The sequence below is a fragment of the Ambystoma mexicanum genome, chromosome 7q (assembly GCF_040938575.1).
Source record: "Ambystoma mexicanum isolate Mex_15411 chromosome 7q, UKY_AmexF1_1, whole genome shotgun sequence".
Classification (NCBI taxonomy): Eukaryota; Metazoa; Chordata; class Amphibia; order Caudata; family Ambystomatidae; genus Ambystoma; species Ambystoma mexicanum.
Genome location: NC_090941.1, coordinates 620,042,130 through 620,058,856, shown reverse-complemented (window position 1 = coordinate 620,058,856; position 16,727 = coordinate 620,042,130). Strand labels below are relative to the sequence as shown.

Below are 16,727 nucleotides of genomic sequence, written 5' to 3'. Positions count from 1 at the left end.
CAAACCGTGTGTATGTGTGTTGCCGCAGAACTTTTTATAAAACTAACACAACAACTATAGACATAACATACAAAATAGAGGACAATGAAGATTCTAAATGGTTTGAATGAGCTCTCTACCTTATAGCAGAAAACAAATACGAAATAACTGACCCCTTAATACTTGCAGTTACTGCACTACAAAACTTGACAACAACCAAACTCCTTCACGCGTTATCACAAATAACTTGGAATTATTCCCACTACCAAAACCCCTACAACAACTCAATTTATATGAGAGCATCATAATTCAAACCGTGCACCCATTTCAAGCAATAATACGCCTTCAACCAAAAACAGCAAAATTACCTCCCTCTGAATTGGTGAAAGGCATGCGTGGCAAAGTAGTTTATTTACCATTAGATATGACAGAAAATGTGCACACTCTAGAAGTGCCACGTCCAATAGAGCAATCTTTAATTATCTTAGTAAATGGTGTACCAACAAAAGACAAAAATTTGGCAACAACTCGTCGACTTACATAAAGTTAGACAAGCCTTGCAATATCTAAAAGACAATGAGTACTACAAAGAAATAAATATTGAAGAAAACTTAAGGGGAACTGAAATAATTCAAGAGTCACCAGAAATTGGTCAATTTGAACTTCTGGATCCAGCTGCAGTATCCAATATTTTAGACCATTATACAATTCAACCATTAAACTCTAAAGACAGCATAGATGATGCACTAGAAACGTACCAAATGCGACAAACCAAAGGATCACCAATGAGCATATGGGGAAAAAGTATAGAAGCACGTGCTTCTCCTCTACTATTTCCTACTGGCAAAGGAGGAAGGTACGATGATAGACCCACTCAGATAACCGCATCAGAATACCGCTCATTACGAATGTATTCTGAAGATCCCAGATTTAGACAAAATGTGGAATACATATTCCACCTACTCTTCGAAAGAGAACTAGCAACTCTGTCACGGAGTTGCACACATATTGAAATCGCGAACCCACTTTCAAAATGTCAGCTATGCAATTAATACAAAACGTGCATGAAAAAGATTAGGTTTTGCAATCAAGTATTAGAAATCTGTTTGCAGACATGCGTGGTACAAAAGAATACTGGTTCCAACGTCAAGGAGATGCAAGTTGTATGATCAGAAACCTTGGACCACCCACTTGGTTTTGTTACATTAAGTTGTGCATAATATGCATGGGAAGATTTACATGATTTCCTACGCATATCAAACAAAACAAACATAGATATACTAACACCTGGACAACTTTGCTCTCTAGATCCTGTTAATGTTTCAAGATATTTCCACCATCGTTTCATTGCTATGCTACACTTTATTTGTAATAAAACTGTTCCTCCCTCGGAGAAGTGCAACACTTCTTTTGGAGAAAAGAATATCAAGCCAGAGCAGCAGCACATATCCACATGCTTTTATGGATTACAGATGCTCCTAAATTTGGCCAGGACAGTGATGCCATTGTTTTGCAGTTAATCCAAAAATATGTCACTTGTGAAATCCCTTCACAAACGAGACATAGTGACCTTCATGCACAAATTGTACAATTTCAAAGACACAAATGTGGCCAATACTGTCGTCGCAAATACAAAAACAAAGGGAAATACTACACAAAATGCCGCTTTGGTTTCCCTAGACCAGTTACCGAAACAGGTGAAGTAAACCACTTCATGTCTTCAGTTAGACATAGTGTTAAAGGTAAATCGCCTAAGAACACGTATTACATAAAAATAACTGAATAATCAAAATATATCAATGATTACAATGAAATAATTGCCCACTTATGGAATGCAAACATAGATGTGCACTACATTGCAGACAATTCCACTGCAGTTGCACAATATGGTACAGCCTACTTAACAAAAGCAGAAAAAACAGAGCTTCAAGACCTCTGGAATGACCTATCATCAGACAAAATACTATCTCAGAAATTGTACAGCTTAGGCATAAAAATGCTCTCTCATAGAGAATGTGGCACCTATGAAGCTGCAGATCCTTTAACCAGTACTGCTTTGTATGGACAATCTGAAAATATAGTATGGCTAAGTCTTGGTCCTGCTAAATCTAGAAAGAGTTCTCAAATCATATGACGACATAGAAACAATAGCCAAAAATGATCCCAACAGCCAAGACATTTTGAAAAACAATTTACTAGACACATACTACCCGAACAGGAGTACCACTTTGGAAAACATGTGTCTATACCACATAGCCCAAAACTTTGCATACAAAAATAATATAAAACCCGATGAAAACAAAGGTAGATATAGAGTGACAGATTGTGAAGGCAGCTCATGAAACTTACCAAACGAAGCTTAATTAATCCTATCAAATTGTCATTAAAAACTCCTCAACAGAAAGAACTATATTACATGTCCCTGCTACAACTTTTTAAACCATGGAGAAAAGAAGAGGAGATACTAGATAACTATTACTGCTATGAAGATGTTTTCAAAGCAAATGAAAGCACTATCACAACAACATAAGGCCGACTGCCCTGTTTGCCCCTGTTCGCACCGGGAAGCTACCGTTACCGTTGGACCCCCAAGACCACACACATTCTCCTCATTAAGGTATCATTCGTTCAGGGATGGACGCGGATGAACAAACTTACTAGGACATAAACAACGCGAGTACTGTCACTAGCTGTTCAATTGGTATTATATACTAGTTACAATAGTGCTCTCCTGTTACCCATACCACTTGCTATGCCCTTCGGCCAAGCTCAGCCTCCCATTGTCCGATGCTGTGCTTTTCGATAGTTATACGGGTCTCGCTCATGCTGTGCCTGGTGCTGTGTTGTGCCCTATGGTCGCCCACAGACCACCTTTGAAATTGTGTTGTGCCCTATGGTCGCCCACAGAACACCTTTGAAATTGTGTTGTGCCCTATGGTCGCCCACAGACCACCTTTGAAATTGTGTGTTGAGTCCCCCCACTTACAGCACCACCAAGTACACAATCATGCCCATAGCGTCCTGCAAGCTCACCACTGCCGCCACCACGCTGCTCACCCTCCTCTCCCTCCTCTCCACACTCACTACTCTCAAACTCTACCCTCCCATCCATCCCCTCACCCACACACCACCCAGCCCACTCTTCTGCCACAAGCATCTCGCTATTAAGGATATCACACCTACCATGACAGATCGTACACCCTGTGTAGTAACTCTGCACAGACTAGAAAGACTTAGAGCGCGCACACAGACCCCAGAACTTAGCACACTAGCCCTTCCCACTGAATTCAGAAACTATAGACTGAGTTCCCGCACCACCTCCACACGCTGCCCCCGCACGGAATACCCACACACCCACAGTCCACCACCCACTAACCTAGCCACACCCTGCAATACCACCTCACAGAACATACCAGACACGACCATCACTCACACCTCCACAAGCAAACATCACACACCTCACATCAAATGTGCCCTCCTCAATGTCCGATCACTCCCAGCTCATGCCTCTGATATTCATGACATTATAACCAGTAATAACATTGACCTGTTAGCCATCACCGAAACATAGTTACATGAAGCATCAGGCTCTGCCGTCACACTTGCACTACCACCGGGCTTCTCCATACTCAGACAAGATAGGCCAGATCGAATAGGAGGCGGAGTAGCCCTCATCTACAAAGAGAACCTACACCCCTCGACCAACAACTCTGACCTCTTATCGGCCAAACTCACATTGTCACCCAACAGCACCATCAACATTCACCTACTATACCGCCCCCCCAGGCAACTCCCCAGACTCACAGGACAACATCTTACACATCCTTAGCAACAATATCAAAAGCTCCACCAAAACCATTCTACTAGGGGACCTCAACCTCGGATTTAATGATCCCAAGGACAAATCTGCAGCCACTCTCACAAGGAACTCAATGACCTGGGCTTCATCCAAAAAGTAGAAAGTCCTACTCACATCAAAGGCCGCATACTTGACTGGATCGCTGACCATAACTGCCTCTCCTCTATCACCTCCAACTCCTCACTGCCCTGGACTGACCACAACTGCATAGAGTTCTCTATTCCTATCACCAAAAACCTTAAGACTCCGACCCCTGCCAGCGCTGCACAAGTCAGAAGCTCTAAAAAACTCAGAGGAGAACCTACGCCCATACCTCAATACCCCAGTGTTAGCCCCCCCATTCGCTAGCGACCCCAATATCCTAGCAGACCTCTACAAAGATGTCCTCACCAAAGCTATCAATGCAATAGCGCCACTTGAATGGAAAAAAGAGAAGAAATCCTTACACTCCAACTCCTGGTTTACCGAAGAACTACACTCAATGCGATCCCACAAAAGGGCAGCACTAAAAAACTGACAATCTGACCCCTGCACCAATACCAAAAACATATTCAATTTAATCTCCCACCAATACAAGAGAGCTATCTCCAATGCCAAAGCCAACGCCTTCAACACTCGTATCGCCAATGCCAAGTCACAATCCAAAGAGATTTTCGCAATCTTTAATGAGCTCATCTCCCCCCCTAATATTCCAGATGAAATAATCAAAGATGAAGCGTGGTGTACCAGCATTCAAGCTGCCATGCTTCACAAAATTGACCTTCTCCAAAAGAAAATCAAAGACCACTGCAAAGCACTTCCTCACCAGACAGGAACCAAACCGACCAACACCCCACCCACTGCCTCCAAGCCCACCATACCTGACTTCTCCTTCAGAGATGTCACGGAAACAGAAGTTATCAACCTTCTAATAAACCTCAAACCCTCCCCATGCAAAGGCGACATTTGCCCCCCTAAACTAGTCAAAGACTGCGCAGACTGCCTTGCGCCGCTCCTCACGGCATTCATCAATGCGTCCTTTAAAACAGGCATCATCCCAGCCAACCTCAAAGAGGCTTGGGTCCGGCCTCTCCTAAAAAAAACGACTCTTGACCCCTCACAACCCAACAACTATAGACCAATAACCACTGTGCCATTCTTGCTGAAACTACTGGATAAAGCCGCACACTGCCAAATCCAACACTTTCTGGAAACCCACTCCATCCTCGGGACGAGGCAATCGGGCTTCCGGAAAGGACATGGCACAGAAACAGCCCTGGTAGATCTGAAGAGCCAGATCACCCAAATCATGGACAAAGGCAAGCCGGCTCTTCTGCTTCTTCTAGATCTCTCAGCCGCGTTTGATCTGGTTGATCACAAGATTCTCACTTCCCACCTCACGCACTCAGCTAACTTCTCCAATGAAGCAGCCGCCTGGATCACTTCCTTCCTCGAAGGTAGGGCCATGAGTCTTCTCGGGCATCGCCAACGCCACTCTCACGACAATCCACTGCGGGGTCCCACAAGGTTCCTGCACTGCACCTACACTCTATAACTTGTTCACCAAGCCACTCTTTGACAAACTTGACTATACGCCATCACCTACACGAACTACGCGGACGACACACAAGTACTTCTACCCCTCTCAGGCTCATACAACGAAGACGCAAAGGCACTCCACTCCATCTACTCCATCATCAAGGCATGGATGGCAATTAATGGCCTCTGCCTCAATGGTGACAAGACTGAAATCTTGATACTAGGTCAACAAAACACCTTAGACAAACTGGACAAACTGTACTCTAACTTCTCCATTGACAACTCCATCATCCCCGTGTCCACAGCCGTCAAGACACTGGGAGTATACCTTGACTCTTCGCTATCAATGACTAGACAAGTCAGCGCAATCACTTCCGCATCCGCACACACCACCAAACTTATAAACGCCATCAAGCCCTACCTCTCTAAACCTAACTGCCTCTCCATAGCGAGGGCAACCATTGGAGCCAAACTGGACTACTGCAATGCTCTCCTAGCAGGCACATCAGCCAAAAACATAAATGGACTACAAATCACACAGAACAACGCTCTCCGGGCTGCTCTTAGTATCCCAAGAAGAGAGCATATCACCCAGGCCAGGCTCTCAGCCCAATGGCTCCCAGTCAAAGAACGGATCACCCTCAAAATCCTCACCCTCACTCACAAATGCCTCTCCTTCTCCGCCCCGTCCTATCTTTCAGATACCATCCTCAAACCTTCATCCACACGTCCCACTAGGACGCAATACGCCAACCTACTCTGCACCCCACGCATCAAAAAAGCCAAAGCCGGAGGTCTAGGTTTTCCCTACATTGCAGCACAGACATGGAACGCCCTCCCTTCAGACATCCGAACGGAAAACTCACTTCCCATCTTTCGCAGGAAACTAAAAACCTCGTTCCTTGCAAATAATTAGCAAACTCTCAGGAAGCCATGTAAATATACTGCCTTGCTATTGTATATATTTCCTCTGTAATTTATGTACTGCTTGTAACTACGGTTTCCTTTGCAACTAAGATGTCTGTAACAAGCGCCACGATGCCTCTGGGCTGATGTGCGCTCAACAAATTTGAATAAATAAATAAATAAATATCACCAATGTGAACTTTATGCAGTTCAAAACAATGTTGCAAAATGAACAGCAACATGAAGAATTACTCCAGGCCCAACTAGATAAGGACACTCCTGACAGTAGTCAACCTTCTGTAACAGGAAGCCAAGAACCACTGGGACAGCCACTAATAGCAAATTAGGCAGAATTAGCTATGACAGAAGTAGAAAACACCATGTGTCACTATGAAGAAGATACAGAAGACTTAACTGCACTACAATCCGCAACAAAGAGCAACGCACCATTTTTGAAGAAGTAACAAAAGAAATTGCACATGGTGTACAACATGAAAATAAAGAAATGTACCTGCCAAAATTACAAACCTATACTACTATATGTCAGTGGTGAAGCTGGTTCAGGCAAAACATTCTTAATCAAAATGATCAGCAAGTTCCTTCAACAATTGACAAACAACAAACTGTCAGCTGTTGTAACTGCCCCCACAGGTTTAGCTGCCTACAACATAGGCGGTGTAACTGTACACAGATTACTACTCCTTCCAGTAGAACACCAAAACAAATGAGATTATTACAAACTTTCTACAGAAGCTGCAATGGAACTATGCAGAGTTTTGAAACAAATGAAAATGCTACTAATAGATGAAGTGAGCATGGTCTCCAACCTAATGTTGGCTTTGATACATCTCAGATTGCAAGAAGTACTTAAAACAAACTACAAAGAACTCTTTGGAGGAAAACACATTATTGTTTTCAGAGATCTTCTTCAATTGACACCAGTGAAAGGTGAACCTATTTTTCAAACCTTAGGACACAAACTCTGCCGTAAAATTATTGGCAGCATAGGAAATGTCAACCTTTTGAACATTTCCAATACAAAGAATTAACAGAAAACATGCACCAATCTGCAGACCTCACCTACGCCAACATTTTAAAAAGTATTAGAGTTGGTGTACTATCTCAAGAAGCACAAACAATATTAAAAACCCGGCACATCCATGCACTTTATGGCCCGAACTCATGTGCTACTGATGTTATGGAACAATTAGTGCAGAAAAATGTCAATTGTATGGCCTTAATGCCAACTCTTGCAAGCTTTTCCAAATTCAATGAAACAATGTTAAAAAAAGAAATGCAACCAATAATTGAAATTTGCTCCACAGACAAACTGGACGTACATGGTATTACACTACCAATGTGTCAACAAGCCACAACAAGACTAAATACCTTAGAAAATTCCATCAACAACACAGCTGGGTTGGAGAAAATATTAAAATTATCCTTAAACTGTAGAGTAATCCTTAAACGTAATCTTGATGTGGAGCAAGGACTAGTTAATGGAGCACTGGGTATAGTTGTTGGCTTTCAAACATACCCACGTGACAACAACATTCAGTTTGTCAATATTCTCTTCGACAAACTTTCAGAAGTAAAAAGGATAGCGTGCCCAACAGCTCGATTCCTTCTCTTCAAAGACATGTATGTACGCAGAGAACAATTTTCTCTAACTCTTGCATATGCAGTCACCATTCATAAATCCCAAGGTTTTAACCCTAGACAAAGCATTGATAGATATTGGTAACAGTCTTTAAAGAAGGCATGAGCTATGTAGCACTATCACGCTTACGTACACTTGACGGTTTATTTCTAATCAACTTTGATGCAAGTAAAGTCAACGCTGATATTCCTTGCATTCTAGAATACAATAGACTATGTACACTATACACTCCCCATCTAAAAGCATATCCTGTTCCACAAAAAGGAAAACGTTCCAAAGAGAGTAAAAGAAGCTAATGCTTCATCGTATACCATAAGTAAAGAAGAACCTATTAGTCAAAGTAACTCGGGTACTTCTTCAGATAAGCAACACACACTCCGAAAAAATGACTTGGACACAGAACTATCTGGTCCATTAAAATTTTCTAATGTAACTGGTGTAAGTTGTTATGCAAATGTAGCAATGAATATTCTATTTCAATTGCCACCAATTTTTGACAATATTTACTTACACAGTACAGACCAATTGTGTTTGCAAATGTTAGTCCTTCATAGAAACGCAACAAAAAAACCTGACAACACGTATAGTGTTCACGGAATAAGACAAGAATTTGACTACTGTGCTGGAATGGTGAAATTCACTATAAACTCACAAGAAGATCCACAAAAATGTCTAATGTACTTACTACAAGTATTGGAAAACAAAAACATACCTATAAATGAAATATTCCTGATTTTATACATGTGGAAACATACCTGCACTCTATACAACAATGTTACACAAGGAGAAATCCCTAACGAGCGCTTCGTGTATGTATCCATACCAAATTGTGAATCCATTCCATTCCAGCAACTTGTACAACATGCAAACCATGGCAAATTATGTACTACCTGCAATTCAGATAATCGCTCCACCTTACTAATACAAACACATAGTAACTACTTAATACTAATGCTTCTACGTTACAATGCAGATGGTACCAAAAACAACTGCAAGCTGACTGGATTCACACACGGTCAAGTAAAAAACCTTCACAACAATAGGTATAATCTAACACGCAGGAGCCACAACCAATGCAGGTAACTACACTGCTTATATTAAAAAGAAATGTGGATTGTTCGAATGTAATGATAGTACCATTACTCTAAAGCAGAGATTACCAGCAAATCTTACAAACGCTTATTTAATCTTCTTAAAACCAAAATGTAATAACTAATCTGTACTTCAACATTAACAAAAATTCAAATAAAAAACTATAAACAGAATACGCCAACAGGTATCTAACTGGCCCAAGATTCTATAACAACCAAACAAATAAATGAATACCACTAAATTGTAACAAAAAATAGACCGTTAGCATACGCCAACAGGTATCTAACTGCTTCAGAAATCTGCAACAATCCAACAGATAGAACATTAACCAGAAACAACAAGTGAACACTGAAAGGAAACAGACTGTAGCATAACAAAAAAAAGGTTTATTTTTAATCCGACAAGGATTTTGTTCACAGACCCAATGATTTGAAAAACAAACACAGAAACTGAGCAAAATGCACAGTACACTGGTTTGTAAGCCAAATATGAGGGTAAAAAAAATCTGAAATATCTATTATGCAATGTAATAAGTCTTTATAGAATACATACACTAACATGCTCTTTTCTTTGATCACAGAAATTAAAAAAGAATATTTCCTCCAGGTACCAAACTCATGTAAAAAATATATTGAATCTCAAAAAATCAAACAGTAAGTATAATTGTGCAACCATTTGATAGATATTCGAATCTATAGGTGTGATCTATGGCTGTGATATGGTGCAGTGTTTGTGGTCAGGGCCTAGAGTCTTGGTTGTATAGCCTACAGCCTTCACCCATGCACCCAACACTCTACATCCTGCCCACAACCAGCACACTATATGAAACCCATGGTGGCTTATAACTTCAGATCTTAGGTCCTGGCCACAACCAACGCAGCATATCACACCCATTGTGGCTTATAACTTCAGCACTTACAACTTTGGTCTTGGGTAGGCCCTGCCACAACCACCACAACATATTGCACCCATGGTAGCTTATAACTTCAGTACTTATAACTTCGGTCTTGGGTAGACTCTGGCCACAACACCGGAACATATCACACCCATACATCACACGGATGTTTGATTCCATGGGTGTGATCATAGTTAAAAATGTTTGATTCTATGGGTGTGATATGCTGCGGTGGTTGTCTTGGGTGCATGGATATGCACCCAAGACTCTAGACCCTGGCCACAACCACCGCAGCATATCACACCCATAGAATCAAACATTTTTAACTATGCCTCATGGCATTTTTTTTATGTCCGCGGACACCTTGGGTGGTGTTAGAACAGTTTCTACTTGCCTGCGAACAATACGGACAGGTATGTTGTCCTTAGGACAACCCCCATCAGGGTTTATTGCGGACATCAAGGACAGCACGACTGTCTGCGGACACAACTGCGGTGCCTACCACCCAAATAGATACAATTTCTGTACCATCTCTTACTCCCCCCCACCCTCCCCAAACACTGTTACAGGCTAACACACTTGCCAAAATTGTATTTTCCCACCATTCCTCACCGCACTGTCCGTGGATGTCCGGATACAAGATGGCGGGCGTTCACAAAAATCCGACTCACTCCACGCTCTTCACGATCCAATCAGCGGACACGTCGCATGTCCGCGGACATGACGCAAGCCGATTAGCCAATCGGGACACTGTCCGCGGAGTGAACAGGGAAGTGTGTCTGCGGACCGGACGTAGATATCACTAATTTTTTGTGACCTACTTTTTGGTTGTTTTTAAAAAAAACTGCTGGATGGATTTTCACCAAATTTACAAAAGCGCTTACGGGGTCCAGACGCTGCTCCTGCCACAAATTTGGTGAAAATCCGTCCAGCGGTTTGGGCTGTAGGCGTGAGCAGTTTCTTTTTTTTTCCCCATTCGGTCTATGGGAAAAATTGGGACCCCCCTATAAATTTGCCCCCCCTGGACCAAACCACACCAAACTTTGCAAGAAAATTCAGAGTGGGCCAAATACTTTTTTGCACATTTGGTGAGGATTCGTCCAGGGGGAGCAAAGTTCCTATGGGAATAGCAACTTAACCATAACTACACAGCCACTAATGTGGCTGTGTAAAATATATATATATATATAGCGCTATGGTTTTTAATTCAGTTGTCTAAAGCCAAAATAAGTAACTATTATGCGTTGTGCCTAGCTTGTATATTAACAGCGCTCTGTGTGTGTGCTTAACTGAACCCTTCACCACTTTTGCAACCTTCCTAAATACAATCCTTGGTGCCACACTACCCAGATAGTCTCGGTAGACATTACTGTGTTGTTCAGAATAGGTAGATCTCAATCTGTCCGAGGGGGCTAATTCTGAAAACCGATTTTTAGCATGCACCAATTAGGAAACAATGAGCTTGTTTGAAAGACAAATGAATGCAGCTTGAAGTTGTGACTTTGCATCGATGTCAAGATGGTTTCCTGCATAACTATGGTAGCTGCCACTTTACAATCTCCAAGCTTGCAGTGGCCCCATCTGTCTGGGCTATTTCTGGGGACTGATTGTTTATCTTTTAGCCTACCTCCTCTAGTACACACATCTTATGCTGACTGTGGAGTGCATGCTGCAAAGGTAATTCTCCTGTAGTATTAAAGCGAGTAACAAGGGCAAGTGTTCTTTGGGTAGGTATCTGAGACCTGGAGAACTATTCTCAATCTCAGAATAGAAAACAAATTGGTTAAAGAAAATGATGATTGACGGATTTATGGTTGCATGGTAAGGTCCCTTCTGCAGACTGGTGTCTCTTCTGTATTGTCATGGGTAGGAAAATGAACACTTGAGGCACAAGGAATGCATTTCAAAACCCTTTTATTGTCCCAGGAATGGTTGGATAAACGGCTACAAGGACTATGGCGTGGCCAATAGAACACTAAAGGGCAACAACTGTTCAATAGTTCTGCGCTGGGATGGGGTGGTAGCAGTGCAAGGGGCTGATCTGAGAGGAAAGAGTGTTCAAGTCTCTGGTCTACAAAAAGAAAATGTACTGTGGATAAATCGCCCCTCTGGCATCTCATGATCCCTTGGAGGGTATTTGTAGTACCTTGGTGCAGTTACTGACTTTGCTAGGTTGCTCCTTGAATCAGATGTAACCCTCTGACCTTGGTTCACACTTGTAGTCTTCTAGAATGTGGGCAGAGTACACACCAGCACGTACTTGGGATATCTCATTGCCTTGGGGATTCCCAAAATGATCCCCAACAGGAATGTCGCCCCCTTACCTCCACATTGCTGGGTTGGTTTTCCTCATTCTTGCCTGCCAAGAGTCTCCCTCCTTGGCTTTTACAGGCTCTGGTCTGCCATGCTCGCGCAATTGCACTGCCTTGTACCGAAATATATGCCCAGTACATGCTTTTTGTTTTTTCCCTCTGGCACTAGCCTCCAGTAGGCTTGCAATCTGTTCCTTTCTCCATCGAGAGTCTCTGGCCCTTGCCAGAACCAGGTTTCCAGCCCCCAGTAAGCTATTATAAATGCACTTGAAGGAATGGACTGCTCTGCCCAACGGTTGGCTTTCCTCACTCATTCCACCAGCTCTCCGAATGCCTGCGCTCTTTCATTCTATAATGACTTAGACCTCATAATTGCCACAATAAATATTGTTACTGGTTGGTTCAGTTTCTAGTTAACTGGGTCACTAGGTTGCTCAGTGCCTCAGAGAGCCACCTTCTCCCTATTAGTTTCCTCCTTTGCTTTCATTCTAATTAAGTGGCAAGACTTTCCTTTGGTCTCATGTTTGCTAATTGCATGAACAGGAACTGCGTAAGCCGTGGACTTAAAGGAAGCGAACGCCATTTTAGGGACAGCAAGCTGTCATTGTGGCTCTATGGTGAGGCACTATGTACGTTTGGGCTGGTATGTTCATTTATAACATGCTTATTGACTGCCTGATTTATTATTGATTTGGCTGGTTGAGCGAATGATCACCGAGCATCAGTTGTTCCTCTGTATCATCAAGTGTAGAATTGGACAGTTTAGCCTTTCTAATAAGAATCTTTTGGTAGTTTTTGATTAAAAAAGTATATATTTGCTACTTATGTTGTTCTACACCTACTTTAATGTAGCCACACTTTGTCTCAAACGTTTTTCATACTTAAGTGTTGCATAATAATAAATCACAGGCTTGACTTTTCCTTTTACCAAGCACAAAACACTAAAGACATTTTTTTTTGTTTTCCCAAAGTCTTCTAGAAGTTCGTGGGCGGCTTTATGAACTGCTAACTCACTGCATTCCCCCGGAGATCATAATGAAGGTAACATGTAGCACTTCTAAGAGGAGAATGTTTGACCTTTTTGGTGCATGTGTCAAATTGTATAGAAACCAGTTTGGCACATAAGTGCGGAACAGAAGGATCTGGTGTAGTTGTTTTATTTGACAGTCTATACAACTACCATCTGATTTGGCAATATTTAGGGTGCATTAATGCACTGCAATGGATTCATGCTATTGTGTCTTAAGTTTGCTAAAGGTCATGGATACTACAATTCTGGAGTAATTATGTAGCATGGTCAATTCTTGTATGCAAGATATAATGTTTAAAGGGAAATTATGCAAAACATTCGCAGGTCTTTTTATTATCAAGCCTCCACATTTTACACACTGGCATGGGTGCATCTTAAATACCAATCCTGCATTTAATCGTTTTTTTTTATAAATAACATACAATAAAGAATATTGCTGCAACAAGTAATGGCGTTGTCTTATTGAAATCTAGAAATCCCACTTACTAATACTGTCCTCAGTAAGTTGTCCACTACACCCCCAGTTTTTCACCAGACCAATCAGGTTTTCTTGTACACATACTGGCACTGTTTTGAATGTAGATGCTATTGAGGTTGGTTTTGCAGCTTCAAATTGGACAAAGGGAAATTGTTACCAATGTTGCAGTTTGATTCAGGGATTTTAGAAGAAAACCATTTAGCAGGGGAGAGAATGACATTGGAGAATTTGGGTGTACCGTTTAAGGTCAAGATCCATTCCAAGGTGTGGATTTCTGCTTTGTCCATGAAAGGTATGCAGAATGCATTTCTGAGCATTAGCAGTTTGTCATAAAGTTATAGCAACATCCTTTTTTGGTAGAGTGCATTTCCGGTTCTAAGAACGTGGTGGTGGCAGACTAGCTCTCATTTATCATCGCAATCGTTTGGAAAAAGATGTTGATGTAGAAGATTGGCTGTAATGGCACAAATAGCTGTTCGTGCAGTTTGACCCAACAACGATGGAACGAGGAGTATCTGTTTGAGGGTTGGAAAATAAGGAAATCTATATGGCTGAAAGGTGGTCGACTTGAAATGTTAGTTGGAGGCAACATTTCTATGGAAGCCCTCTTGCAAAACTATTCCGACAACTCCCCACTGCGTAAAGGCTGGAGTTGGTCAGTTTTCATAACTAATAATGCACTAGTCGCCTATGGAGACCTGCAACTGTGTCCACATCAATCACTCAACATGATCTTCTTAATGTTCATTTCGCAACTGTGTATGCCAGTAATAGCGGCTTCCTTTAGGGTTGTCCCTCTATAGAGGGGTGAGAGAATACATTGTTCTGGTCCCAGCACCCAAGCTTAACTGTAAAATCAGTTATCCAATATGCTAAACCTCCATTTCTTTGGATGCACATTCTTGCCTGCATCAAAAGGAAACTCAAATTGTGAAAGGATATTTTTTCTAAGGATACAGATACTTGCATTATCACAGGCAAGTAACATTCTCAATTTATAATGTCCCTCACACACAGCCGTTTGTAACAATACTATATCTAGCTGATGCGTTTGGATTTGAAGGGGGTGCCAATGTTGCAAGATTGAGGGAATCGGCCTTGGCTCGTGTGGTCTATTACTTATTGGCCCTCTGTGTGATGTATGCCCGTCAGGATAGTGGTAATTTTGCAGCCCACTTACAATAGTTAAAAAGAATTAAAAGAAAAAGTCGAAACAACTTTAATATAGTTTGGTATGTAAGTTGTCTGAATTGCAAAACGTTTGTTTTCTTTTCAGGGTCTTCTGTCAGAACTCTTGAATAACTGTGATGGACAGCTGAAAGGAGAGGTTGCGCAGATGGCAGCTTTCTATGAACACCGTTTACAACTTGGCAGCAAAGCCATATATCACCTTGAAGCATTTGTGGCTAAATTTATGGCCATTTACAAGAAATTCATGGAAGATGGATTGGAGGCCATGATGTTTTAGATCATTACAAAGTGTATTTAATAAAGTTGCAGTTCTCTAAATGTATGTTCTTCTCATGTCACTATATTGGCCTCAATCAACAGAACTCTTATTGTGTGTTCATTGCTGCATACGAAAACGTTGACAAGCGCTCCAAAAACCCTACTAAATATGAACTTTGTACAATCTTTCTTTTTTTTTTAAACGATTTGTAAAAAAGAAATGGACCTCCTTCTGTTTTTTTACCTGCATCATGTGGTTTGTGCTTATTGTAGGCTCTGATGCCAAATTGTTTGGAGGGCTCCGTTGACCTTTCTTTTTACCAATTGTTGTAACTACATTTTTAGGCAGGCTGGGAATGAAGCATGCATAGTAACAGCTAGTAGCGCTGTGTGCTATCCAGAGCAGGTGACCAGGTGCCCCCATCTGTGGGATTCTTCTAATGCACAAGTGCAATAGTTTCTGATGTAATCCTTCAGTGTGCTGGGCTCCCCCACAGCTTTCTCGGGCCAGATTAAAGACCTTTGTGCCTTTGCCAACAAGAGCACTGAACCTGCTCAAAGGATTAGGCAGGCATTCTGGCAACATTGTACCTGCGTACCTCTTCAGAGTGTGAATGGAGGTTCTGTAATCATGTTGGGGTCACCATATTCTGTAGGGTAGGCCCAAAAACCAATCGATAAAATCACTCCAAGGGTCAACAAGAAATGCACTGTTTGTAAGAAAAAAAATGTTATTACATGCAAATCCAGCTGGGAGTGTGTCAGCCCCGTAGAACGGAAACCACGCTCAACATGCCTATTATAAGTTACCTCTTTTATAGCGGAAAACCACACATTAGCAAAATATATCAGATACAACATTAATCCCATGTTCCCTATTGGCTACCAACTATTAAAAAAAAATCTAAACATACCGTATAGTTCCCTTCCCCCATTGGTTGTGTGTATCTGAATACAACCTCTTACAAGATAACCTAGTTGTTCAGTCAGCAAAATACACTGATGTGATTGGTCGATCATATTCGGGTAAATTGTTACAATAATGTTCTCTCCTTATTGGTCAAGACAACTTTTGATTTGATGTGCACACCCCCAAGAGGACCCAATCTGGGCACTACTATGAACAAGTTCAACCCGGCCTGGTAATACAACAACTTCCTCATGAAACCAGAACATTTGGCACCCCCAAATGGCATCACCACTTGCAACTCCTGAAAACAGCACATCCTTAATACAACCAAAACACAGTAGAAATCACTACTACTAGCTACACAACTATTACACAACACCCTTCTCTAACCTCTACATATAATTAGCAACATTACATCAGTTGTTCTTTCATTGTGTAAGGCTCTGTGATGCCTTACACAATGAAAAATGTGTCAAAGCTAACTACAAATAACCTGTGTGCAGAACTGCCAAACCACAAAATACTGACACTAAATGACCAACTCACTTTTCTAATACAATTTGCGCAGTGCAAACCTCTTTTCACGGTTGGGACATTGCACATGCATACCAACACTCCTTTGATACAAACAAAGTGCAT

General features: G+C 41.7%; 1 protein-coding gene across 1 annotated transcript in view; it reads left to right on the top strand.

Moving 5' to 3' along the window:
- The window catches only part of RFC3 (replication factor C subunit 3), a 97,841-nt gene extending 82,599 nt beyond the window's left edge, over nucleotides 1–15,242 (top strand). The window contains exons 8-9 of the mRNA XM_069639976.1: nucleotides 13,193–13,262; nucleotides 15,006–15,242. Of these exons, the coding sequence (XP_069496077.1) occupies nucleotides 13,193–13,262; nucleotides 15,006–15,197 (262 nt within the window). The 3' untranslated portion in view covers nucleotides 15,198–15,242. The remainder of the gene's footprint in view (nucleotides 1–13,192; nucleotides 13,263–15,005) is intronic.
- The last annotated feature ends 1,485 nt before the right edge of the window (nucleotides 15,243–16,727 follow it).